Below are 26,849 nucleotides of genomic sequence, written 5' to 3' on the forward strand. Positions count from 1 at the left end.
GACATGACTCAGGCAAACGTGTGGGAGGGATAGCTCAGTGGTTTGAGCCTTGTGAATGCTACAAGCACGGAGATCACTGGGGAATGCAGAACAGGCCCCATCAGTGCACGCCAGAGCCTCACCCCCACAAACCAGGGTGGGGAACTGAGAAGGAGCAGTCTCACTGCATGCCCTAGACACAGAGCCCTGAGCCTGGGGTGCCTAAATGGGTGTGAGAGACATTCTGGAGCTCCCCTTTCCCCCGTGCTCCTGTGGGGGGAGGCGCAGGGTGAGAAGAGCGCTATCCAAGCTCTAGCAAGTAATGGTGCAGTGACTGGGCGCTGCTCATAAAATCTGCCTGCCCATTCTGCGCTTCCATTCGCTTTTCTCTGTGCGCCTTCTCCACAGCTCCAAATGCTTCTCTGAATGTCTGAACTTTCTCCAGACATTTCATCTCATCTTCTGGGAGGACCTCATTGCTCATGCAGGTGCCAAGTGCCAGCCAGTTCAAGCAATTCTCTGCCTCATTTATAAGTTTGTGGATTCTACTACCATGGTTATTGCTTTTCCTCAGAGCCTGGCTGATGCCTGAAGCACCATATAGGAGATCACATGGTGATAGACTGAGCTTATTAAGTATTATTTGTACTGCCTGAAGGCCCTGACCTCCGGTGCTAATTGCTGTACAAATAGATAAAGAGATGGTCCCCACACACAGACACAGGCAGAGACATGTAGGGTGATAGACAGACATAGACAGAGGGTTTCATGGATATTTATGCTCTCCATTTAACATCTCCCTCTTCTGTCACTGCCGCCAGATCCCTCCTTCAGGCTCGATCTGTATTGCCCTTGTAAGCACTGCTGTGGCCCCTTAGTGCCCTCTCGCAAAGAGGTTGCTGCTCTGTATCAGCAGCCTGTGGCAGGCCTGAGAAACTCATCACACCGAACACTTTCCTGTCACAGTATTTATCTGTAAAGAATGCTGTGTGAGATCCGAAATGAAAGCCAGGATCACGCTGATCCTCCTTATCGCGGCGTGCTGTATGTACGGATGATATTTCAGACGCTGGGTCTGTGTACTAGACACAATGCTTTAAAACCTGCGTCCCCAGACAGAGCCGGCAAACACGTCTCCCCCACACCGGAGACAAAACGTGCCTGGCTCTGTCACGTGAAACCTTGTAAGTCAACAAAATAGAAGCCCGTTTGCACACGACCTCAACAAGAGGATGTGAAGTCAACATGAAGCCACCAGGCACCATGGAGTAGACATTAGAGGGTTTTACTGACTCTGGGGAGAGCAACAATGACTTTTGGGGAGTATAAGGGGACACCTTAATCCAATCGCCAAGGGAGCCAAAACAACAGCAGTTTTTGCATCCAGGGATGGTGGAGCCCAGCAACAAGGGCTGGTGCTACTGGGTGGTTGCTTTAAGTGATAAACTACTTTAGACAAGGATTCCAGCCTGGTAAAGTTAAGTTTCAACTTCAAAAAGAATCGTGTTATACTTTTTGTTTTCTATATAACATTTCTGCTTCCATTATCCATGCTCAGTGTCTCTTAAATCTTAATCTTTGATAAAACACGTAAGATTGTTTCACTATAAATCTCTGTGCAGTTTTCAGAGTAGCAGCCGCGTTAGTCTGTATCCGCAAAAAGAACAGGAGTACTTGGGGCACCTTAGAGCCTAACAAATTTATTTGAGCATAAGCTTTCATGAGCTACAGCTCACTTCATTGGATGCATTCAGTGGAAAATACAGTGGGGAGATTTATATATACAGAGAACATGAAACAAGGGTGTTACCATACACACTGTAACGAGAATGATCAGGTAAGGTGAGCTATTACCAGCAGGAGAGCGGGGGGCCCAGGGGGGGAGGGAGGGAACCTTTTGTAGTGGTAATCAAGGTGGGCCATTTCCAGCAGTTGACAACGTGTGAGGAACAGTGGCCAGGAAGGGGGGGCGGAATAAACATGGGGAAATAGCTTTACTTTGTGTAATGACACATCCACTCCCACACTTTATTCAAGCCTAAGTTAACTGTATCCAGTTTGCAAATTAATTCCAATTCAGCAGTCTCTCCTTGGAGTCTGTTTTTGAAGTTTTTTTGTTGCAGACTTGTCACTTTTAGGTCTCTAATCGAGTGACCAGAAAGATTGAAGTGTTCTCCGACTGGTTTTTGAATGTTATAATTCTTGACATCTGATTTGTGTCCATTTATTCTTTTACGTAGAGACTGTCCAGTTTGACCAATGTACATGGCAGAGGGGCACAGTTGGAGAACACTTCAATCTCTCTGCTCACTCGATTACAGACCTAAAAAGTGGCAATTCTTAAACAAAAAGACTTCAAAAACAGACTCCAACAAGGGACTGCTGAATTGGAATTAATTTGCAAACTGGATACAATTAATTTAGGCTTGAATAAAGCTTGGGAGTGGATGTGTCATTACAAAAAGTAAAACTATTTCCCCATGTTTATTCCGCCCCCCCCCCCTTCCCGGCCACAGTTCCTGTTCTTGTCAGCTGCTGGACATGGCCCACCTTGATTATCAATACAAGAGGTTCTCCTCCCCCCCCCCCCCCCCCCCGCCGCCGCTCTCCTGCTGGTAATAGCTCACCCTACCTGATCACTCTCCTTACAGTGTGTATGGTAACACCCATTGTTTCATGTTCTCTGTATATATAAATCTCCCCACTGTATTTTCCACTGAATGCATCCAATGAAGCGAGCTGTAGCTCACGAAAGCTTATGCTCAAATAAATTTGTTAGTCTCTAAGGTGCCACAAGTCCTCCTTTTCTCTGTGCAGTGTGGTTATAAAGGACCAGATCCTGAGTTGTACCAATGAAGCTGGGAACAGCAAAGCTGGTAATTAGTGTGAGTGTCCAGTGACGGGGCTGGATACTACAGGGGGACACTTTGTGAGGGGATCGGGGAGCACCGCAAAGCACAGTCATGGCTGGCAAAGCTGAGGAAATGGAAGTGGCTAACAGACTAGGAGCGTCTGGGAGCTGACCCCAGTTAAGTACCAGCAAGCCTGTCTCTCCCTGAAGCAGGGGGGGGAACACGGTGGCTCACGGTCCTAAGTGCCCCAAGATAGCATCACAGCTGCTCCTGTTTTTCGTGCGACATCCCCGTTCCCCGAAGCTTTGAGTTACCCAGGCACGGATCGCAAAAAAGGAAAGCCAGGAGACGGCGCTTGGTAAGAAGAGACTTTTAATGGGACTCAGTTATGGTTGTTACAGTATCTCTCTCCTACTACAAATCTTCCTGCCGGCACAGGGTGTGCTTTGTAAATACACCGGCTATGTTCTACGGGAGACGACGAGTTCTGTGCTTTACCCTGTACAGTAGGGGTTCCTCAGACATGTGCTTTCCAAAGTTTAATCACCACACACAACACACCACAGCCACTCTAAGGGCTACATCCTACAGCTGATGCCATCTCACCGTGCGGCACACTGGCCTAAAGGCCTTGCTACTCAGGGTCAGCCCTTGACTCACCAGCAACTAGACCTCTTCCTCACCTCCCTCCCCTGCTTCTTGGCCCTTTTTTCTGCTCCTCTGGGGCCTGATCTAAAGCTCTTGGACGCCAGTGGGAGTCTATCCATTGTCTGCACTGGGGATCAGGCCCTTGGTTTCCAAATGCAAAGGATTCTGGGACATACATCGGGCACCATTCAAACATCAGAGTTTGCCACTCCCCAGTACCACGGTGCCTGGTAGGCTCAGGATAGGAAGACCCCATGCTTAGGACTGAGCCAAAGCTCACTGGCGTGAATGGAAAGACTCCCACGGATCCCCAAAGCCTTTGGGTCAGGTCTGTAGGAATATGTCTACGCTGCAAGTCGTGGGGTGTTTGCAGCACAGATAGGCATACCCCTGCTAGCTTTAATCTAGCTGACATGGGTAACAATAGCTGTGTCAACATGGTGGCAGGGGCTAACAACGCAAGTACGCATCCACTCTCCCCAGCGAGCTTGTCTTTGGGCAGCTGGCCCCTGCCAAATCCCAGTCCCCTGTCTTCATTCCTAGGATTACCCACGCTAGCTAATGCTAGCACGGCTATGTCTACCCACCTGCCGTGTAGACAGAACCTGCATCAGGTAGCTGGCCTGGTGGGTGTTGGGTTTGTAATGGCGCCCCACCTCACCTCATTCCCATAGGCTCTCACTGACTAGGAGCGAACAGAACCAGGAGCTGAGGAGCAGCTGGGGGTGAAATAGGCAGCCCCGAAAGGTTCCCCCTCTACCAAGGGTTGTGGTGGAGTCTCCATCACTGACCATTTTTAAATCGAGGTGGGGTGTTTTTGTAGACAGTCTGCTCTGGGATTTATTTTGGGGAAGTCCTTCAGCCTGTGTGATACAGGACTTCAGACTAGAGGATCACACGGGCCTTTCTGGCCTTGCAATCTATCAGCCTATGAGGTGCCCCTTGTGGCTGCTCCCTTCGCCCAAGGACACCCCTGGCCAGGAAGCTTCCCCTCTAGGCAGAACGCAAGGCAGGGGATGCAGAGAGAACATCTGCAATAATAAACTCCACAAGATAGTGCGATTTGGCTCCCGTCGAAACGACCTGAGCAAAACACGAGCAGGCAGGGACTGTGGGATCAGCTGAGTGCAATGCTGAGTCACCAGGTCCTTTATAGGTAACGGCGCAGGGGGACGGCATCACCCAGTAATACTGCACAAGGCCAGTAGGGAGAGATGTGGAGACTCGCTCTCCCCTTTCTTGCGGTGGCAGCAATGGCATCCAGTCTGTATCGTTCCCAGAGGAACTACACCACCTATTCAGCCATTCCCAGGTCCTGACAAAGATGATGATGATCTACAGTACATTACTAAAAGCACTGTGCGTGGGAATGTATTGCCGGAAACCATTACCTACCCCACTCACCGCTACCGGGACAGAAATACCATTTTGCAGAGGGGCTGGGCTGCCCACTCAGTCCTGCCAAGGGTTTAGCAGCGAAAGGCAAAAGCAGGGGTCTGTTCAGGGGACACTTAGATGAGTCAGACGCAAGCCCCTAAAATCCCAGATCTGGATTCTGAATATCTCCAAAGTTCAGATCTAGAGTTTTGTAAAGAACTGGACCATGTACTAAACCAGGACTGGGATTTTGACCTCCCCTCTCACCCAAGGTTGGAAGTGTTTGGATCTGGGGGTTATTTCATCCCCGTTAAAAAGATGGGGTGTGGTGCCCCACACAGGCAGCAGAAGGGTTACGGCAGCCTTGGCGAGGCTGCGCAGAAGCCAGCCAATCAGGAAAGGGTTTATTGGGAGAGCCAATCAGGAGAAGGCTTGCTGGAGCAGCCCATCTATAAAGGGCTGCTCCGCAGAGCAAGGGGCAGTCTCTTCCTGGAGAGCAAAGGGGCGGGGCAGGGCAGGGCAGGGCAGGGCAAGGCAAGGCAAGGCAAGGCAATAGTGGGGGCTGGTGAGAGTGGAGTTACAAAAGTGCTGGTAGCTCCCAGGCAGGCTGGGCAAGTCAGCCAGGCTTAGAAAGTCAGTTCTTCCTTAGAGGCTGTTGTGCTTGTTGAAGTTGTATCCTGTGCTAGTGTGAGCCAGCCTCCCCGCAGCAGATGGGTGCGGTGCCGGCTAAGTGTCCCCTCGAGGCTAGGTGGGGACACTTTCTGAGAATACCCCTTATTGCTCCCCGATCCTCACTGACCCCATCCCGCGCCACTAATTCCACAGGGTTGCAACCTATCACATTTTTGCAATCAGAAAAAAAGTGCACCCGGTCATAATATTGACCATTGGCCATAAAACCCTGCAGCTGATCAGCTTTAACCCTTCCCGGGCCAGGGAGAGAGCAAGATCTGGGAACACTCCCTAGGCCACGTTTGCTGCTAGAAACAGACTAAAGTTGGTTGTTAATACAAACTGAAGAGTGGCTGGATTACAGAAAAGTCGTAACGTAACACACACGTAGCATCTATTAACCATAACACACACACACAGTGACGGCATATAGCACCTCACACTTAAACCCCGCCCCGAACCTAATATCTAGCAAACGCCACAAGCAACACTGTGTTTCCACAGAACAAAAATGAAGGCAGCTCCCCCTGGTGGCTCCCCCCTGTGGGCAGTGTGGCCGGGGCAGATCACACACTAGAATAAGAAATTATAAATATCTCAAATATACAATGAAAATAGATCTGTACAGAACAGAGAATGAAAATAGCCCACGGGTCACTTTGGAACATGTTCGTCATTAAACAGAATTTACACCAACATTTACAGAGTAAATATACAAGAGAAATAGAATCTATAGATTATTATGTATATATGTATATAGGTGACAGTTGTTCTTTGCCTTTCTACCACCACTGCTGATGCACCACAAGAAGAGGAAGGGGGACTGAGTGGACTGGTTGCTGGCTCGAAAGTGTAACTCAGCAGTTGGCGGGCGAGATCTCTAGCTGGCATAAGTCAGCATTGTTTCATTGAAGTGGCTGGAATGACGTGATTTTATACCAGCTGGGGATCTGGCCCCATTGACTCCAAATGGAACCACAGCTGATTGACATCAGCTGGGGATTGCTTGGGGGCGAACTGACTCTGATGGAGCGACGACTGATTTACACCAGCTGGGGCTCTGGCCCTTAACGCCAACGGCATGACACCGATTTACACCAACTGGGGATCTGGCCCCATTGACTCCAATGGAGCGACACCGATTTGCACCAGCTGGTAGCCTTGCCTGGTGGCTCTACCGACACAGACTGGGAAGGCTACACTGGGTATAATGCTTGTGCTCCTTGCTTGGGATCCTGGGGCCCGCGGGGAGTGAAAAGACCTGGAGGGGGAGAAACAGAGGGAGTTTGGAAGGCCCCGCCCCCAATGGGCACATTATTCCATGACTGAGCACGAGGCAGTGCCTTGGACCTTTCTCTAAAGCAGCTGGTGCTGGGCCCTGGGGGAGATGGACCCTGGTCTGATGAGGTGAGGCCATTCCTGTGTTCCTATGCACTGTGGGAAGGACAGAGAGAAAGACACAGAGGGATGGAGAGAGGGAGGAGTGGCTTTGATTCTGAGGGCACATGGCCAGCTGTCCCAGCAGAAGCTCCCCAGGTGACAGGGACTCCAAGCTGCAAGCAGAACGGGCTCGGTTCTGATGCCTTTGACATCCTGCTCTCCCCAAACCGCCTCTGACCTGCACTGCTGCTCTCCACGCCCTGCGGAGTGGGGTCAGGTGGCAGGTTTGCAATTCCAGGCTGAGGCACTGCTCAGCTGAGCTAGTCAAATGCCAGGCCTGATTCTCCCCTCAGTGCAAATCAGGGGTAACTCTATGGAAATCCATGAAGAGACACCACTTTAAATGAGAGCAGAAAATAGGGGGGTCCCGGTCGCAGCTGGTGCAAATCATTGAAGTCAAAATGAGATTTCCACCAGCAGAGTATCTGGCCCTGTGTTTCTCCCATGAAGTTTGGAAAAGAGCCAATTCCTAACCCTTCTGATTCCCACTCGGGTTTAAATTCTCTCTCATCTGAGGTGGAAATTTCTTAGGGATGCTGGTGTCTATCAAGCGGCTAATGGACACAGGGAACTGGATCCTTCTAGGGCCATCCTGCAGCTGCTCCATCCCCATCTCGAAGCAAGTGCACCAGCCAGGCAAAACCAGCCTCAGATGCAAAGAACTCAACTCTGCACAGGGCACATTCGTCACTTTCGCTCTGCTCCCAAGGTTAGCGGGGCCCACGTGGCGACTCCTAATGCATCGCCCAGGGAGACAAAGTGAAGAGGGTGAAAGAGCCTTCGCGATGACGGCCCATGGCACAAAAGCCAGAGGAAGGGACACGAGCCTTTGCGGCTTGTGGGAACCCAGTGGGTCCGACTGAACAGAAGTGAAATGGTGTTTGGGACACATTGGGTGCAAACGGGCGGGGGTGGGCCTGATTTTCAGCTCACGCCATCTGTCTAGCTGCGGTGCGTATACCCCACTAGTGTAGTAGCTGAGCCCGTCACAATCTTTTGTGTGTGTGTTGATCCTCAACTCCCGGCGAGGCAGAGCCTTGCTGTCACCGCGGGAGAACTGAGGCACAGGGAGACAAAGGCCCAGATACTGAACGGTATTTCGGTTGATTGCAGTGGGAGTTGGGGGCCCAAATACCTTCAAGGATCGGGGCCGGAGGGACTTGCCTAAGGTCCCACAAGACGTCTGTGGCAGAGCAAGGAATGGAGGTCCGTCTTCCATATCGTAGGCTAACATCCTAACCCAGAGGCAGCGGAAGATCGCTTTGAATGGGGGTGGAGGGGTCGGAGGGGGGGCCAGTGAGCATGCAAAGCCAGTGTAACTTACCCCCTCCCCCGGAGTAACAGTGGAGCTACACTACTTTACACCACCTGGATTTGGCTCGTTGGGCCCAATTCTGATCTCATCTACACCAGTGCAGATCAGGAGTGTCTCCACCGGCATCAATGGAGTTACATCAGGGTAAAAGCACTGTCGGATCCGAATCGGGCCTGCCTGGCATTCTGTGCGGACGTGAACGGATGCAGCTTCCGCTGAAAGCAATTGAAGCTGTACCCATGTAAGCTTGAATGCGACCCCAGTATATCAGGAGAGGGTTGAGAGCATAAAATAAAATTGTTCTACTTCATCGTGGACCCGCTCGCTAGTTGTCTCTCCAGCTACGCGTCGTTCCATCCCAGGGTACGTACGTCCCCACAACTGAACACCACACTGGTGCACGAAATTATGGCCACACTGTATCTAACCCAGAAGATTGCAAGGGAGAGGTACCCCTTGCCTGTGGTTGCTGAGTCATGTGACCTTACCTTGGAAAAGCCCCACGGGTCGCCTAGGGGAGAAGGCCCGATTTTTAGCACAGGGATAGGGAATCGGGCGTCATGGGTTCGATTCCCAGCAGTGCCACTGGTTCACATGGTAACCAAGGCCCAGTCTGTGCCTCAGTTTCTCCACCTGTAAAATGGCTACTCCGGGGCTCAATTAATGTCCTTGAAGTGCTTCCAGACCCTTGGATGACAGGTGCAATAGAAGGGCCAAGGGTTATTATTTAAAGGCTCACAGGTTGCATGAGGGAAGTCTCAAAAGAGATGGACCTATGGGTGGAAACAGTGCTAATGGAAACGAACGAAGCAGCGAAAAGCTCCGGGGCTTTTCACCCGTCCTTCAGTCTTCCCGTGTTTACCCAAGAGGGGATTGACTCTCAGCAGAGGGGAAAGCAAAGGATGAGAGGGGAGAAGGTCTCCCAGCCCTTGCAAGGACAAGGGGAGATCAGCCTGGCCTATGCGCTGGCATGAAATACCATCGAGCTGGCGCTAAGTACAACAGGCATGAGGAAAGGCAGGTTAAAAATGGACTACGGTCTTTAAGATCTCAGTGAACTGGTTGGATGCCAGCAGTTTGCGAGCTGATGAGACAGAAGCTTCACCTGTCCCAGAGGGAAACTGGAAACAGGATCAATAAAACTCGCTGCCCCATTGAGACCCACAAATGGATGTGGGTAATGACTCTCTCTGCTCCCAAGGAGACCCTGCCCATCAGGAGAGGCCCTCCCTGCCCCCAGATAGATCCTAACCTCCCTCAGATGGATGGGAGAGACCCACAATTACTGCCCCTATCCAAGCCCTAAGTCTCACAGATGGGTGTGACAGACAGGGATTCGCCACCAGAAATGCCAAGACCTGGCACTAACCTACAGGAGTCTCCGTAACACAGAGTACACAGCTCAGCTGCTGCAAACTCGGCATGGAGCCTCTGAGCCAACTACACCCCTGCTGGAGGCCACTGACGTCTACGGAGATACACCGGGGAGGAATTTGGAGCCTTGCTGGTAGATGCATGGAAGAAACACACACAGTCAGCTTCCGTTACACCCAGATGACACCACTCTAAATAAGGGCGGAATTTAGATCATGGAGGTCTATTTCCTCCAGAAGCTAGCCCAAGATTGTAATCAGAATCCAATAACCCCAGCTTCTCTCTACTCATCTCTGTGTCTAGGAGGGCTAGGGTATACCATTCACCAGGCCAGGGGGTTTCTTTCACACAGTGCATTGAAAATGAAAATCCTGGGGCTGGAGCTTGCTCACAGTTACCCAGCTGCAAATCAGGAACGACTCCAGGGATCACTCCTGATCTACACCCGTGTAACCCTGCTCAAATTCTGGCCTATGGGCATGGCACATGCTCACACACCTGAAATCGTGGTTGCACCGGAGGTCCGGAGCCACTTGGGATGGAGTAACACTGTATAATAAGTGGGTGTGCTCATTGCAGCTCAGTTTAGAATGAGATCCCGCCCCGCCCCGACTCATGGGCATATTCCCCATGTGCGTCGAACCAACATCTATAGTAACACAACAGATACCAAAGGGTCAGCTCCTCGCTGCCGCTCACTGTAAAGCGTTGTCCACTCAAGATGCGTCTCCGCTGGGTAAGAAATGTCCAGTAAAGCTGAGCTCTTTGGGTGTCTCCAGAGCTACAAAACCAAAGGACGTGCCACATTCATCACCACAGCGGACACCCCATCAGGAGATGGCTGTCCATCGGGCTATGAACATAGGTGGTCCAATGTGATCAGTGGAGTAAGAGCCATCTCTTCTCCTAACTAGAGGAAAACGAGAGGAGGGGAAATAACTCCAGGTTATAAGAGGAAACGTCTTTGGCTGTCACCCCATTTTGTATCCCTTCTCTGAACTCCCGATGCTTGGAAACCAGGAGATGCTTGGTTTGGTCTCCAATTTTCTCTGTCTGGAACCACACCGATCAAATTTATTGCAGTGTCTTGTTTCTTGTTTTGGTTTTTGTTTTTGTTTTTCACAAGGGCAGCTGACAAGGGGTCCTGCCTTTTTGATTGGAGATTGCCGAGAGGGAAATCCGACGCCCTCCCACAATCCCTTTTTCCCAACCTTGCCAGGGAAATGGCTGCTTACTTGCTAACATTCTAGGAAGGGTTTCTTCTTTTTTATTTTTTGCTCCACAAACGGACATGATCCATTCCCCAGTTGCCTCCTTTCCTAGGCGCTGGGGGTGGGGGTGGGCCGAGCGCTGGTGGGTGGCCATCACAGTTCAGATTCAGGGGTGCTGGCCAAGTGGTACCCACTCCCATAGCGTCCGTTGGGTGCACTGCTCATCTCCATTGGGGAAGCATTTCCCGGGCCCAGGTAGGAACGGTGCGTGGGCATCGGGGACGGGGTCTCGCTGGGCACTTTGCTTAAGATGAAGCGAGTCTCGTCATTGTCCTCCAGGTTGGAGATGTCCTTCATCATCCGGCCCTTCTTGTAGGTGACGGAGAGGGCGTTGGAGCCATCGGACACCAGGTGGAACTGACGGAGGATGAAGACCACGGGCAGTGGGAGGGTGGCCAGGATGATGAGAGAGATGAGGATGGCTACAGCCCACACTGGGTAATAGAGGAACTTCTCCGCAGCCTGCAAGAGAAACGGGCAGCATCACTACAGTGGACGTGAGTGGAGGCATAGAGGCACATAGGCAGATGACAGGAAGTTATCACTATGAAGTTAAGTCAGGCTCATAGAGGTCTTGGTCCTCCAGGTCCTAGAGAGGACCAGGACATGGTGTCTCGGGGAACTTAATAAAGGGAGGCAGGAGGCCACTGTCTAGCTCTCTGCCGATTCACCTGATGTCTGAGGGAAGGGGGTACAGAGAGATCCATCTACTGTAGGTGTGTTTATCACAAAGGAAAACTTTCCCAGAGTCTGGTTGTCCCTCACCCATCGTCTCCTGCCAACTGTGTGGTCTACACACGAAGGAAAGGGCAGTTCAGAGCTTCAGGGACAGAGGTGGAGATAGCCAAGAAGTCAATTCCAAACACAGTGGAAGCGGAGAATTCCCAACTGCTAACCTGGAACCAAACCGTCACTCAGTGTTTACCCAGGCATTACGCAGGCAGACTTCCCACGAGGAAGGTGAGGACCAAGTGCAAACTGAGTAAGGGCCTCAGGTTTGGAACTGTGGAAGAGGGGACTCACTAAGCGCTGGAGTTCCTGTACTCACCTCCTCTCTGATCCAAGCACTGTAGCCCGGTGGGTTGACTCCGAGCTGGATGATGCTGGCTGTCATTAGCACAGCCATGCAGAGGGGAGAGATGTACTTCCAGGTGTAGAAGTAGAAGATGTATGGCCGGAAGCCCAGCATTTCTGTCAGTTCCTGCATGAATCTGGAGAGAAGGGAGAGGAAACCCAAATGGATGGAGCACAAGAGTCCTGCCTTCTCCTTTCCCACCACTTCAGGTGGAAAACTCCTACCCAGTAACCTCCTTGGTGAACTAAGCATTGGGTGACCCTAGAAAAGGTCAGAAGTCAGCGGTCAGCTTAGGTCCAGAGATCCAAAAGCTTTCTTAGCTTTTTGAAGCTCTTGAGGCTGCAGAGCTGGCCTGGGAAAAGTCCACACAAGGGACTCCTGGCCAGTCCCCAGTCGCTCCCAGGAACAGCCACTTTGGGACTGCAGCGTTCCTGATTCCGGACCCCCCTCGAATCCTCAAGCGAAGGGAAACGAAAAGCAATGAAGACAAGTGGAACCAAACATTTCAGACAGGGTTTGGTTCCAGGGCGGGGGTTACGTTTTCCCAATTATTTTAGCCGTCGGTACACTTAGACCAAGTTCTAGATCCCCTCTTTATATCCGGGTGAAATGCTATGGCTTGCCTTATGTGCAGGAGGTCAGAGCCCATGATCATAATGGCCCCTTTCTGGCCTATGGGCCAGATTCTCAGTTGCCCTATGCCTTATGTAGTGTTGTACACCAAGTTGCAGTGGGTGCAATGCACGACCATCCCGATCTGTACTTCTTTTGCATGGGTGAAGATGACTCTACCAATTGCAGGATCAGGTTGAATCTGGCCCTATGAGCTAGTGACTATCTGTCGACCCTTCCAGGGTTAGAACTCCTTGACGGGACTCTACAAATGCCTTCAGGACTAGCCCATGCTCTGGTCCTAGCCCTGGAATTTGAGAGGGGGGTGGGAAATGTTGATCCCTGCCTCAAGCTTCGCCTATCATTGCTCCTAACCTTGAGGTGCCACCTTGGGACAGAGATGGGTGGCTTGGAACTAACCCCTGTGCCGTTACAAATTTGGAGCAAGAGGTTAAAGGAGAAAGTTTAGGAATCCAGCCAGGCTAATAGAGGCAACGGTGAGATTATTGCCGTTGCATGAGTTCTTACTTCTTGGTGCCATAAATCCAAGCCACGGCAATGTTCTCCAGGATCACCACGACCATGAGCGGCAGCGTGGCGGAGTAATCGTCAAACATGGTGACGAAGTAATTCCCCGAGTGCTGCACGAAGATCAAGCCTATCAGGAAGGCGAAGATGCAACAGCCAACTGCAAAGAGCACATGGTCACTGTCAGCATAGCTCCTGCAGGGGAACGCAGAACTCAGGGAGGGGGAACAACGGGGTTCTAACAACTCCCCCAGGCTAAATTCATGCAGCCTCAAACCTGCTGATGGAATAGTAAATAATAACAACAAGTATTACTTAGCATTGGTGAGTCTGGCAACCACCTGTGACTGGCCACAAACCCATGCTAATGCACCGGTCTCTACTGTTGCCTTGTCCTCCCATGGTTTGCCTCTTTTGTCACCTGGGCCCCTATCCTGCAAAGTCTTATGCACATGCTTAACTTTCAGCTCTGAGACCAGTCCCATTGCAATCAGTTGCAGGAGGAGGAAGGATGGTTCTGTGGTTCTCAGATAAAGATAGGAAGTTGATTATTATTATAATGATTTGCATTACAGCAGCACGTAGGAGCCCCAGCCATGATCAAGGTCCCCTTGTGCGAGGGACTGCACATACATATTGTTAGACAGCCCTGCCCTGAAGAATTTCTCAAAGACAAAGGGCAGAAGGGAAACTGAGGCACAGAGCAGTGACATGACTTGCCCAAGTGGCAAGAGCTAGTCAGTGGCAGAGCCAGGAATAGAACCCAGGTCTCCTATGCCCACTCTAGTGCCCTCCCCACAATTCATCTCCCTGTGCTTTGGGATTGCTAGGAACAGCAGGTGCTGTGTTAATATTAAATCATTAAATGCACTGAGGAGAGCTAGGGATGAAGGTGTATGTGACTTTGGTAGAAGGCACAGTGCGTGTGTCCAAAACACTCCGAAATGCTGAGGCCACTAAAGGTGCAGATCTAGATCTGGAACACCTCCAAAGTTTTGTGTCTGCAATTTCGGGTTCAGGCCCATCTTTGGTTATGACGTGACGCTTCAATGTTGTTTTGCAGTCATGGAGCCACAGCCTGGCCCTCCCAAGAGCAGAGGGAAGCAGGGCTCTTCCCACCTTCCATCATCTTTCCAACCCGCTCCCAACAACTGAACAGCCAATCCAGTGCCTAGGTAACCCTGGGCCTCACTAGATCCAGAGTTCCCTTCCTCCCCTCACCTCCCTCCCACATTCAGCCCCCTCCGCAACCAGGTTTTGCTCAGGATCCCTCTGGGAGCAAGCTCTGCTCCCCTGGTCCTGCTAACCTTGGGCCCTTCCTATAATGCAGACAGAGAGCTGAGGTACTGTGCACGCTCCTAGGACATCCTAAGGTTCAACCCTGCTGGTGGAGAACCTGCATCGAGCCTCCTGTGTGGGATCCGACCGGGCCTCACAAGGCAGCAGACACTGCAGTCTCCAACCCACCTTCTCAAGTCACCATGCCCACCCCAAGGAAATGGAGAACCCCCTGCCCCCAAGGCAGAGTAGCCGGAAAGAACCTCACCTGTGAAAACTTCCTTCCGCACCTTGAAGGTGTCAATGATAGGGGTGGTGATACCTGCCATGGTCCCAATCATGCTGCCAAGCCCCAGGTTTATCAGCATCAGGAAGAACATCACAGACCAGAAAGGAGAAGCTGGGAAATGGGTCATGGCTTCGGTGAAGGCGATGAAGGCCAGGCCGGTTCCCTGCACTGACTGCATGGGTGGGAGAAGAGGGACAGCTGTGTCAGACTTGGGAGAGAAATACACTGGGGACATGTGCATAAAAACAGAGACGCCTCTGCAAGCCCAACAGCCACACCTACACCTGACCCCCCACCCCCTGAGCTACGCCTGGCTCTGAAGCGAATGCAAAAGACCGTCCCCAGGCACCTTGTTGAGCTCATCCTCTAGCAGGCAGGCATCCAAGCCCAGCTCCTTGAAGTGATTCTCCTTCACCGTCATGATCACTTGGTACATCTCGCTGTAGTCCTTGGCCGTGAGATGGGAGAAGTTCACGTGGGGCGGGATGAGGTCGTGGCTCAGGACGTGGCTGTTCAGGTATCCCAGGATCTTCTCAGTGTTCCTATGGGGAGCAAAGCCAGAGTCACCAAGGGAGCCCCCACCCTGCAATGGAGATGAGGTGGGATGTGATCGCCCCCTATGGGCCAGGCAGGGCACTGCGTGTGGAGGCGGGACGCTGGGAGCAAGGGGGAGCATCATCTGCAACATTCCCCCACAATGTAGGTGCACTGGGAGGCAACCCTGCCATCAAATGCACTGAGGGTGGTACACTCCCTGTCCTCCTGCAGTCGGTGCTAGCCTCCAGCTCTGCAGCACTCGCCGTGAGTACAGGGAGAAAAGCTATCTTGGCTACCAACTGTAGACCACAAAAAGAAAAGGAGGACTTGTGGCACCTTAGAGACTAACATATTTCTTTGAGCATAAGCTTTCGTGGGCTACAGCTCACTTCATCGGATGCATTCAGTGGAAAATACAGTGGGGAGATTTTATATACACAGAGACCATGAAACAATGGGTGTTACCATAAACACTGTAACGAGATCGATCAGGTAAGGTGAGCTATTCCCAGCAGGAGAGAAAAAAAACGTTTTGTTTTGATAATCAAGGTGGGCCATGTCCAGCAGTTGACAAGAATGTGTGAGGAACAGTAGGGGGGAAATAAACAAGGGGAAATAGTTTTACTTTGTGTAATGACCCATCCACTCCCAGGCTTTATCCAGTTTGCAAATTAATTCCAATTCAGCAGTCTCTCGTTGGAGTCTGTTTCTGAAGTTTTTTTGTTGAAGAATTGCCACGTTTAGGTCTGTAATCAAGTGACCAGAGAGATTGAAGTGTTCTCCGACTGGGTTTTGAATGTTATAATTCTTGACATCTGATTTGTGTCCATTTATTCTTTTATGTAGAGACTGTCCAGTTTGGCCAATGTACATGGCAGAGGGGCATTACATGCATTCGATGAAGTGAGCTGTAGCTCACGAAAGCTTACGCTCAGATAAATTGGTTAGTCTCTAAGGTGCCACAAGTACTCCTGTTCTTTTTGCGGATACAGACTGACACGGCTGCTACTCAAACTGTAGACCATGCCCTCTCCCCCATCCAGTGAGGGGCTGTAATCCCAGCCCCATCTCCAAGGCTCCAGCTCTGGGATCAACAAGAGTCAGACCAGCCTGTGCAGCAGTCCCCAGATGCCAGCACTGGTCCAACGCTTGCCCCTCAGGTGCTCATTCAGAGATCCAAAAGCGCTGTGCACATTTTAGAAACTCGGTATCGAGCTCGCTTCACCCCACGCTGAAACTCAGCCACTTTTGTGGTCGAGCGCGGCAGCTCTTTAACATCACATAACTACGCACCAGTTGAGGACAGGACGTGAAAGAGAATCCCGTCTCCAGCTGAAATTGGAGGAGGAATTTAGAATGTAATTAGTCACGTTGGATTTGCCCACAACAGTCAGGTCAATACCTCAGCTTTAAGCTTGGATTTCCAACGGGACCTAAGGTCTTATTAGAAGCTGGTGGGAGATGGGCACTTAGGTCATGACTCAGAGAGAAAGAGCACCCTGCAGTGTGTCACCAGCAATACCCTAGACAAGGTTTCATTTATCCCCGTAACAATCTTTTCATCCCCACTGGGTCATGAGTGGAGACAGAACTGGGAGCTCCTGGACCTTAATGCATGAGCTTTTAATGCATGCGCTAAAGGAATAGGGCCCAGATCCTCAGTGGCATTTAGGCACCTAACTCCCATTGAAATCAACCTTTGAGGACCTGGGCCTAGAAGATACTGAATATGCATCCCCATTTGTGGGGGTTCACCCCCTGGGCAGGAGACCAAGGTCAGGAGAAGGGCCCTGGGAAGTGAGAGAAATCCACACGTACTCCACCACACATTTCTCATTCATGATGTTGGCCTTGAACCCCAGCACGGCGAAGACCACCAGGGTGGCCAACACGGAGGTGAAGAAGTTGATGAAGGAGACGAGGGTGGCATCGAAGTGGCAGTTATTGTCCTGCTTGTTGTAGCTGGAGAAAGCGATGACACCTCCAAAGCCCAGGCCCAAGGCGAAGAAGACCTGAGTGGCCGCCTCTCGCCACACCTGGGGGTCCAGCATCTTGTCAAGCTGGGAGGGGAGAGAAAGGAGGAGGAGCCTGGTGAGTCGCCCCGTCGCCCTGTTCATTCAGCCTGGCGGGTCCAGGGAAACCCAGCACACCCATCACTGGCTCCAAGCCAGTGACGTCCCTTATGATAATGAAGGCTCTATATGTAGAACCTTGGGCTCCATGTGCTAGCCAGGGCCGTGGGCTCATACCCACTGCACCCTGGACTGACCCTTGACCAGGGTTTTCGCATATGCATATGGACTTGGAGAAGCAAAGAATATAATTCCCTCCCAAACAAACACCCCTTCTAACGAGAGTAATGAGTCCATCGTGTTTATGTAGCCTATTCCACCCGCAGATCTCTAAGAGTTAGGGGGTCACCATCTCTATTTTACAGATGGGGAAACTGAGGCACCGAGAAGGGTGAATCGCCACACAGTGACACAGCTGGGAATAAGACCCCAGCTTGCTTGATGCCCGAGCCTGTCCGTGCTCCAACCACTAGACCCTTGTGCTTTTCATGGATTTCAAAGCCCCTTCAAAGCAAGTGTGGTTAGCTTCCTTTCGGAGATGGGGAAGCGACTGGCCCAGGGTCACTCATTGAGTCCGCAGAGCTGGGAAGAGCACCCAGATCTCCTGACGTTCACTCAGATCCCCCATCCACTAGACCGTCCTCTCTATGAGCTTCCTGTCTTTAATACCTTCCCTCCCCGCTACTATATAGTTAGACCCAGGCACTCGCTTTCCGTGCATTCTGCAGCAAGCTCCAATCTTCTCATCAAGACCACTGGCTGCTGACTTGTCCCTTGACGACTATGCCATGTTTGCTACCATGGGACCTGGAGTGCTGCAGGTCCCCGCACTGTGTGGAGCGGGAGCTGGATGCTGAATTGCGGTGTGTTCATATCTGCAAAGCCGCCGGAAGATGCACAGAGCCATCTCTCTCTAGCTATTTAGAGCACACGTCTCCCCACGGTGTCTGAGTACCTTAGGAGTGCCCTAAGCATTAACATTAATTGAGAGCTGGTTGCCTGTGTGATTAGCCCAGTTTGTTTTCAATTCTCCCCCCATCACAGCTTCCCCTTTGTAATAAAAGCCAGAGCTGTAGGACTGGAGTGTCCGGGTATCTCTCATCAAGCTATCATCGTTAATATCTTGCATCCGCTTTGTGGGATGAGCTGATTTATCTACATCTCAGCTTCATTAATTCATTAGCTAGTGAATTACTCGATAGGTAAGACTGATGGCTGCCTAGGTTTGTAACTGTGGAGGTTTGTCTGCCAGCCAGCATCTGTCACAGGGGCAGCCCCATGAAGCCTTAAAATGTAGCCCATGTCAACAAGCAGAGAGACTGCAGGTGCCAACCAGCAATGCCCCACCTTGAGCTAAGAGACCTGCCCCCCAAAGCATTGCAGGCTGGGAGCTGTAGTTTCTTCAAGCTGCTGCCTCACTTGTGTAAGTTAGGTGTGGTCTTGGGGTTCCTGACTGTTTCAGTGGCACTGGGTTTAGGCACCCCGCTCTCCAGTAGGGGGCGTGTGTAGCACCGATTGTATGTGCATAGAGGGTTGTGTCAGGCTGTGTGCAGCTGCATTGCATGCATCTGTTTACTAGTGCGACGAGGCTGTATGTGTGTGATGGGGGAGGGGGAATCTGTTTCCTAGTGTGAACCAACTATATGTGTAAATGGGACTGGGTGCACAGGGCTGACTGCATGTGTGTAGATGTAATTGTATGTGTGTAGATGTGATTTTGTGTGTGTGTGTGTTGTATCAGTGTGCACCTGCCTCTGGTTGATAGAGGAAGCAGCCTGCTCCTTCCAGGGAAATGAAGGAGCAAGCCAGAAGGAATGGGAGCCTGTATCGTGATCATGGATCTCTTCCCCTATCGCCCATCCAAACTCATCATGAAATCAGCAGGGCAAGCAGCCGTGGGAAATGGCCCTGTCCCTCTCTGATCAGGCAGAGGGGCTGTACAGCGAGTGATGGTCACTTACCTTAGGAGTGAACATGTGCAGGATCCCATCTATCGCCCCCCTCAGGAGCAGCCCCCGCACCAGGAAGCAAAGGAGCACCACATACGGGAAGAGGGAGCTGAAGTACATCACCTGGGAGAGAGAAGACCCAATGTGACAAGGACCTGTGCATAGCTACCGCCTCCCACCCTGGCACTCAGGCAGGGCTCTTCCTCTGTTCCCCTCTGCACACAATCCCCCGACAGAAAAGGAGCAAGAGGGGGAGAGAATGCTACTCTGAAAGAGAAATATTGAGCCTCTATAAGTCAGCATGAAACACGTTGCAGCATTAAGGGGCATTGTGCTGCTGGGAATATTGCCCTTCAACACCTAAACGCCAGTTCTATCTGCCATGGCACCAGGGGGCACTGTGCTGCTCGGAATGCTGTCCTCCATAACCTGAACCTATCCCCTTTATACCGTAGCATGATGTAACAAGCCCCGCGCCCCCGTACGGTCTCTCAAAAAGATTTGAACCTGCCACCTTTGTCACTGACCTTGACCACTGGAACAGCCTCCATTGGGTTGTAGCAGTAGTAGGCTGTTATCCTCCATATGACCCGGCCACTAGGAAAGGGCGGGGATGCAACGCATACTTTACTAGTGCGCTCTAGTGGCACGAGGGGGCCCTCTGCGGCTAATGCTGACTCCCTGTGTAACCGGGGCCTATTTCACACTTAATCTGAGCAGGGAAGTTTGGCTGTTAACGCTCGGCTTTTGTTCTCCGCTTGCTGCAGAGCATCTGGTGCCTCTTTGTATTGCGGGGGTGGCTGCCTGGGGACCCATGGTCCTGTCTCACCTGTTGACATACCAGAGGCTTCTACAGCAGAGTTACGGAGACACAGCGTGTTCCGGCATCTCCGCTGGGATTTTACCCTTCAGAACTCCCTCGCCTTGCTCAGCGAGGAGACGCAGCCTCCTTCACAGCGCCAGATGTGAACATCCTCTCAATGTTCATCGCAGCCTTCTCCCCAGGCCTCTGATCCAGCCCTGGTTGTCTCTGGTGCCTACCAATTCCCACTGGCGTTGCCTGCCAACCCAGGAAGACAAGCTGGGCGTTGTGGCAGCTTCCTTGGAGCAGAGTTTCCTCAGCAAAGCCAAGGGCAACGAACACAAAAGGCCAAACCTCGCTCTGGGCCCAAATCATCACACGTGGGTGCCCAATGTTTCACAGCCAGGTGCCTGGCCTGATTTTCACAGATGCAGAACACGCACAAGCCCCCCTGAAGTCACAGGGACACAGCCCTGGAAAGGACTTCCCAGGGCATCCATGCTATCATAGGCAACCCCATTCGTAAAGCTCCATCTTAAAACCAGCACGGGTGTTTGCCCCGCAATTCCTATTGGAAGCCTATTCTGAAATCTCACTCCTCCGATGGTTCTAATTCTAATCACCAGCCTGTCTTTTTGCTTAAATAGCTCTTCTCCCTCTTGGGTGTGTACTCACCTGATGTGTTTAGAAAGAGCAGACAGAACCCCTCTAAGCTTTCTTTTACAAGGTCACACAAGTCAAGCTCTTTCAGTTTCCTCTCATGAGATCTGCTCCTGATTCCTCTGCTCGTCCTAGCAACCCTTCTCTGCACCTGCTCCCGTTTGAATTCATCTTTACTGAACAGGGGTGATGGGAATTAGACATAGTATTGAAGAGGTCTCACCAGTGCCTTGTACAGTGACGTTCATGCTTCCCTGTCTTGACTGGAAATACCTTGCCTGGTACATCCTGTGTTCGCCTTTTTCACAGCTGGTCAATGGGGAGTTGCTGGTGGCCAGAAACTCAGAACATGAGCTCATTTCCATTAGGGGACCTACAGGCTGAGGTCTTGACATGCTTGCAGAAGTTAATACCCTGTCACATACCAGGGGTATCTGCGAAGGCCAGTCATGATGGTTACATCAACAAGGCCACATTCCCAGCAAGAATAAACTCACCAGCCGTAGAAACCTCCTACCTCAAGGCACAAGCAGCAGCAAACATTCCTACCTTCTCGGACACTTCACAGCTACACTGCTACCCAGCTGCTCTTTTGCAGACACTCCCCAGCAGTGGTCGCATTTACTCCTACTATCCTCGGTGCACATAACATCACTTCAGCCACTGGCAGGAAACAAGACTTGTTGTGGCTCTGGCCACTGCAGACTCTCACCTTCCCTGAGGACTGAATTCCTTTGATCACAGCCAATCCCACGACACTCCAGGCCGCCAGCAGGCACAGGGTCATCTTCCAGTTGAGCCCTCCGCTCTCTGAGATGGAGCTGGAAATCTCCAGAGCCTCGCGGTACCAGAAGTAGGTGGTTGCGGAGCTCTTCTCACATTCTGCCTCCACCACTGAAACAAACAAGGGTCACGAGAGTTTGGGTTGCTGGAAAGCACCCCCATCCCGTGAGGGTAACGTGTCATTAAGGACCTGCCTAAGTCCCAGGGCAGCCAGCCGTGATTTACAAATGTCTGTACGGCACTTGGGGGATTGGACCTTGGTTCATTTTTAATAGCAAAGATGGGATAGAAAGATGCTAACAAATGAAAATAAGATGTTAAATAAATGGTGCAATTTACACCTGCCATACAATATTCCCAAGTATACCAGGGAGATGTTTATATGCTACTAAATGCTCTATTAACTTAAACACGCTCTGTAATGGGCTCTCAGGAACCAGCTAGATGAGCTCTCCAAATGCACTTACCAGCTGCCAACTCCATCTGCAATCCTGATAGCAGGCATGCCACAGTGGCTGTCCCCTTAGAGCAACCAGGCAATTCTGCCAAACATGTCCCAATACAACGCCATGTCCCACCAGTGGGGAAATACCCACAAAGAGGCAGCAATTGTCCCATACTCTGCCACATCCCAGCATCCCCTAACCACAAGCATCCCCATCCAGTGACAACTATCAGCAATGGAAACTACCCACAATCCCAGAAGCACCTCCCCAGATCCAGTGCCGTGTCCCAGTAGCTGGAACCATTTTCAACCCTAATGGCTCTTGTCCACGTCCCGTCTCCCAGCACCTGCCGAGCTGGAGAGACAATGAAATCACTCACCGGCCATTGTGCCATTTTTAACAATGGGGCACTCGCTCCAGGGGAGCGGATACTGGAAGGATTTAAAAAAGTAAAAGATGCTCCAGCCGATGATCACGTTATAATAGAGACCGACAAAGAAGCAGACCTAGGGGAGGGAAAATAACACAGTGTTTAGTCCCTCACACAGACCTAACACTGACCAGGAAACCTTGGGACAAACAAGGCACCTGGGGTGATGAGACGTGGTAATCTGGACCTGATCCCAAAGTCTAGTGATGTGAATGGAAAAACTCCCATTGACTACAATGGGCCAATGGATCAGACCTTTAGAATGTTCACTTCCAACAACCATGAGAGACCCAGAACTTTACTATGATGGACCTTCAGAAAAAGCTAATTTTAAGCTTGAATTCCAGTTCTTCAGTCTCATTCTTCAATCCAAGGTCTAACATGGTCCACTGACTAGGAGCTGAAGCTAGACAAATTCAGACTAGAAACAAGATTCACAGGTTTAACAGTGAGGAGAATTAACGACAGGAACAACTTGCCAAGAGCTGTGGTGAATTCTCCAGCCCTGGCCATTTTGGAATCAGGATTGGATGTTTTTCTAAAAGATCTGCTCAAATTCAAACCGGAATTAATCCAGGGAAGTCTGACGGCCTGTATTATGCAGGCGGTCAGACCAGATGATTACAGTGGTCTCTTCTGGCTAGATAATCTATTCATTGCATCTTCCCCGAAGCGTTTGAAGTTTGTGCTGTGCAAGCTTATTAAATACGTGTTGTTGTCTTTTGCTCTTTATGCAACAGAAACAACGTGGAGAAACCACACAGGCACAGCTGGGTCCCAAATAACTGTGTTTACTAACTATACACATATAGAACAGGCCTGATCACAGACACATTGCTGCTTGTTTCTGGCACGTTCTAAGACACAGAACACATTGAGTGTCACTAGACAGTTGGCAAACCGTTTAAAGGGACACTACCTTATTTTCTGTATGCTACAATATGTGATCCAACCAGGGAACAGGCCCAACCCCACCCAACCCATGTCACTAACAGACACACAGCAATCCTTGGTGAAAATTCTTGCTGCATTATCCTCAGTTCAAGATTTAGTCAGAGAAGGAATTAGCAGAGAATTTCATCTAAACCGGTGTAATCACTTTGCTGTCTGCTCGCAAACTGGAAGCAAAGATGACATTGGCTGAATGAAAGATTCATCTAAACCGGTGTAATCACTTTGCTGTCTGCTCGCAAACTGGAAGCAAAGATGACATTGGCTGAATGAAAGATTCATCTAAACCGGTGTAATCACTTTGCTGTCTGCTCGCAAACTGGAAGCCTGTGTAACCCACTGATCAGGATGTGTTGTGGGTGTCGTCGACATGTAGAGGATATGAGTCTGATACAGCCCTAATTTGAGAGGCTGGCTTTTTAGCTCACTCTGTAAAGACTCATGTTTTCAGCTCCCAGTTCAATCTCTGGTGTTGACCAACGTGGCAGCTGTCACATGTGTTTTTCAGTGAAGTTGCTTTTGACACGTAGTAGCCAAAGCTAAGAAATGAAAAGTTAAAGAAGAAGCCAACAGTTCGGGGCTGCATGTCTGGGGCTGTGCCTGGATTAACACAGTCTATAGTGGTATAATGAACATCACACCCTGATCTCAAACTCCTGCAAAACCCACGGGGAATTGCTAGGGATGGTAGTGCTGCGTGCTCTGGGAAAACCTGGAGCCGGGAGATCATGAGGCTAGAATGGGAGCCATTTATTACCCAGGCACCACTTTACAATTGCACCTGTTGCAATGCACCACAGCCAAATGCTCGGAACTCACCTGCAAGGGACTATCTCTGCTAGGGCAATCCAGGATGAACCCCCTCACCCCATCATGCCCTGGAACTAAGGTGAGAATCTCTATCCGTTCAGAGACTATCCAAGGGACTGATTCTGTGAGGGGCTGAGCATCTCCTAAGGTCCACCGGCTCCATTGAGGGCACTCAGTAGCTCCCAGGAGATGCCCAGTCCCTGGCTGGATGGGTCCCTGCTTGTACTGAACTTTTCCTCTTAGAAGCCCAGGTGAGACTTCCATGTTGAGCCCAGGTGAGACTTCCACGCTGAGCTCAGACTGAGGTGGAGTGTTGCACCCCAACACTCACCAGATTAATTATGCAAATGGCAACGCACTTGAATTTCTATGTATAGGAACTACCTCCCCTGCTACCAAAGTGCAGCCACCGCTGGGGTGGGACGTGGCAGCTGTTTAACGGCACTCATCACTGCCCAACAGGCCAGAGGTGAAGAAGACGATATCCATTAGCTAGGTAGTGGCCCACCCTGGCGTGTGACCAGGACATTGGGGCTAACACCCTGACTCTTGCAATAAGTGCCATGGGATTTTGGTGACCACAAGCGGGTACAACCCTGGTTTTACATCTCAACATCCTCAGACAAGTGCCACTTCCCAGGCTCCAAGATGACTAAGGATGCCGCCAGGGCAGCTGGAAGCCTGTGCTGCTGTAGCTGCCTGTGGCTTGCAGTGCCCTCCCTGTGCCTGGGCAAAGAGATCAACCCTCCTCCCCCTGCAACCACATGTGGCACCGGGTGACACTCGTCTGAGCACTCACGAGACAGCTGGCGTATCCAATGCCCCCCAGGCGGGGGCAGATGTAATTCCACACGCCGATGCTGCCCCGGCGGATTCTCTGACCCACGGCCAGCTCCAGGAAGAAGAGAGGGAGCCCGATGATGATGAGCAGCACCAGGTACGGGACCAGGTAGGCACCTGGCAGGAGAAAGAAGGGCCATTACAGATCCCACCTGCGACTGCACGGTGAAAGCCGGGGTTCTTCCCAGTGGTGGGACGGACATGGAGGGGGAGAGGGAGGAGGACAAGGGGGAGGAGAGAGAACAGTCTCAATCGTGATGTCTCACCAGCCGCCTGATCATTATAACCCAGAACCATCGGAGTCACCCTCTGCGCCTGTTGTTTTTCTTACACACTGACATAAACCTAGGATACTCGTGTGCAGAGGAAACAGACACAGAGACACACAGATGCTTACATGGACACACCTCCAGCCACACCCCCACACATGATGGGCTGACTGACACAGTGACACATGGACACAGGAGTGTACACACGCACAGATGCTATTCTGGCACCTACAGACACTTGACCTATATGTCTGCTTTCACACTTGTGCTTGGCACAATGCTAGCTGCTGCCCTCGAGTGAGTAGCTCCCAAGAGGGCTAAATGGCAACCCCATTAATCTCTGTCGAACTGGGGAGACTGGAGCCAGGACTGGCTCTAGGCCCCCCACAAAGCAGGCACATGCTGGGGGCGGCATTCCGGCCACCCCCCCCCCTTTTTTTTTTTTTTTGCTTGGACAGTTGCGCTCCTGGAGCTTGGGGCGGCAACAAACCTTGCCTGGCTCCCATCATTGTTAACGGATTGAGCCTCACAACACTCTTGTGAGGCTGTTACCCCCTTGTGCAGATGGGGAGCGGAGGCACAGAGAGACACTAAGTGATTGACCCAAGGCCACGCAGGAAGTCCACAGCAGAGCAGGGATTTGAATCCAGGCCTTCCACTAACCACTGGACCATCCTTCCTCTCTAGGGGACAGAATGTATAAATATGTGAAGGGAGGGGTTGGAAGAGGGGTAGGGAAAATTGGGATGACTGACAGAACCACAGACAGCGGATATGGGAGTAAGGAGAAATGACAGCAAAGATATCGGTGGGGACAGGATGAGACAAGGTGAGGATGGGGATGTGAATGGGCCATGGGCCAGATATTCAGCTGGTGTAAAATTAGGGAAACATTAATTCATTAGGGAGCACCCCCGCAAACTGCTGTGAGATGGGTCAGTGTTATTATACTCATTGTGCCAATGGGGAAACTGAGGCACAACATGGTTACGTGACTTGCTTTAGATGATGTGGCCAGGAAATGGCAGTTCTTGGAATACAACCAGGAATCCTGACCCCCGCACAAGTCACGGCTCACACTCTGAGCCTGGTTCTGATCTCCCTTACACTGGTGTAAATCGAGAGGTCCGCCATGGAAGTCACAGGGCCAGATCCTCAGCTGGTATAGATCAGCATAGCTCCATTGGAATCAATGAGAATGGAGAATCTGGACCAATAATTGCATTCAACCTCCTCCTTGTTACTGGTACAAACCCACTCAATGCAACCAATGCATATCACTGCATCATGCAGCGCATGCATATGAGTGGGTACACAATGTAATCCGTGCATGCAATGCAACCGTTGCATGCCTCTCAGTGCAGACGCAATGCAGCCAGCGCACACGTATCAGGGCATTCGCACTGCAACGCAAGCCAGGCATGTCTATCAGAGCATTCTCTCCTTGACCCAAACTAGGTCACTGTTCGCTATGCGTGTGAGATCACAAGGGGAATAGCTGGCACGCTGGAGCTGGCCTGAGGTGCGCTCCATCCAATTTGGGATCGAAAGGTGAGGGGTGCGTGAGCAGGCCCGGAGTATGAAGCGCTC

At 51.2% G+C, this 26,849-nt stretch overlaps 1 protein-coding gene across 2 annotated transcripts in view; it reads right to left on the reverse strand.

Annotated features, from left to right (window-relative positions):
• Positions 1-3,186: 3,186 nt before the first annotated feature.
• Positions 3,187-26,849, reverse strand: part of SLC6A17 (solute carrier family 6 member 17) — a 44,370-nt gene continuing 20,707 nt past the window's right edge. For both annotated transcript variants that reach the window (XM_048826526.2, XM_048826525.2), the window contains exons 3-12: positions 24,950-25,107; positions 22,339-22,465; positions 21,443-21,624; positions 19,281-19,391; positions 17,066-17,307; positions 15,060-15,252; positions 14,690-14,882; positions 13,144-13,303; positions 11,977-12,139; positions 3,187-11,390 (exon numbers count right to left, since the gene is read on the reverse strand). In XM_048826526.2, the coding sequence (XP_048682483.2) occupies positions 11,022-11,390; positions 11,977-12,139; positions 13,144-13,303; positions 14,690-14,882; positions 15,060-15,252; positions 17,066-17,307; positions 19,281-19,391; positions 21,443-21,624; positions 22,339-22,465; positions 24,950-25,107 (1,898 nt within the window). In that variant the 3' untranslated portion in view covers positions 3,187-11,021. The remainder of the gene's footprint in view (positions 11,391-11,976; positions 12,140-13,143; positions 13,304-14,689; positions 14,883-15,059; positions 15,253-17,065; positions 17,308-19,280; positions 19,392-21,442; positions 21,625-22,338; positions 22,466-24,949; positions 25,108-26,849) is intronic.

The sequence above is a fragment of the Caretta caretta genome, chromosome 21 (genome assembly GCF_965140235.1).
Source record: "Caretta caretta isolate rCarCar2 chromosome 21, rCarCar1.hap1, whole genome shotgun sequence".
Taxonomy (NCBI): Eukaryota; Metazoa; Chordata; order Testudines; family Cheloniidae; genus Caretta; species Caretta caretta.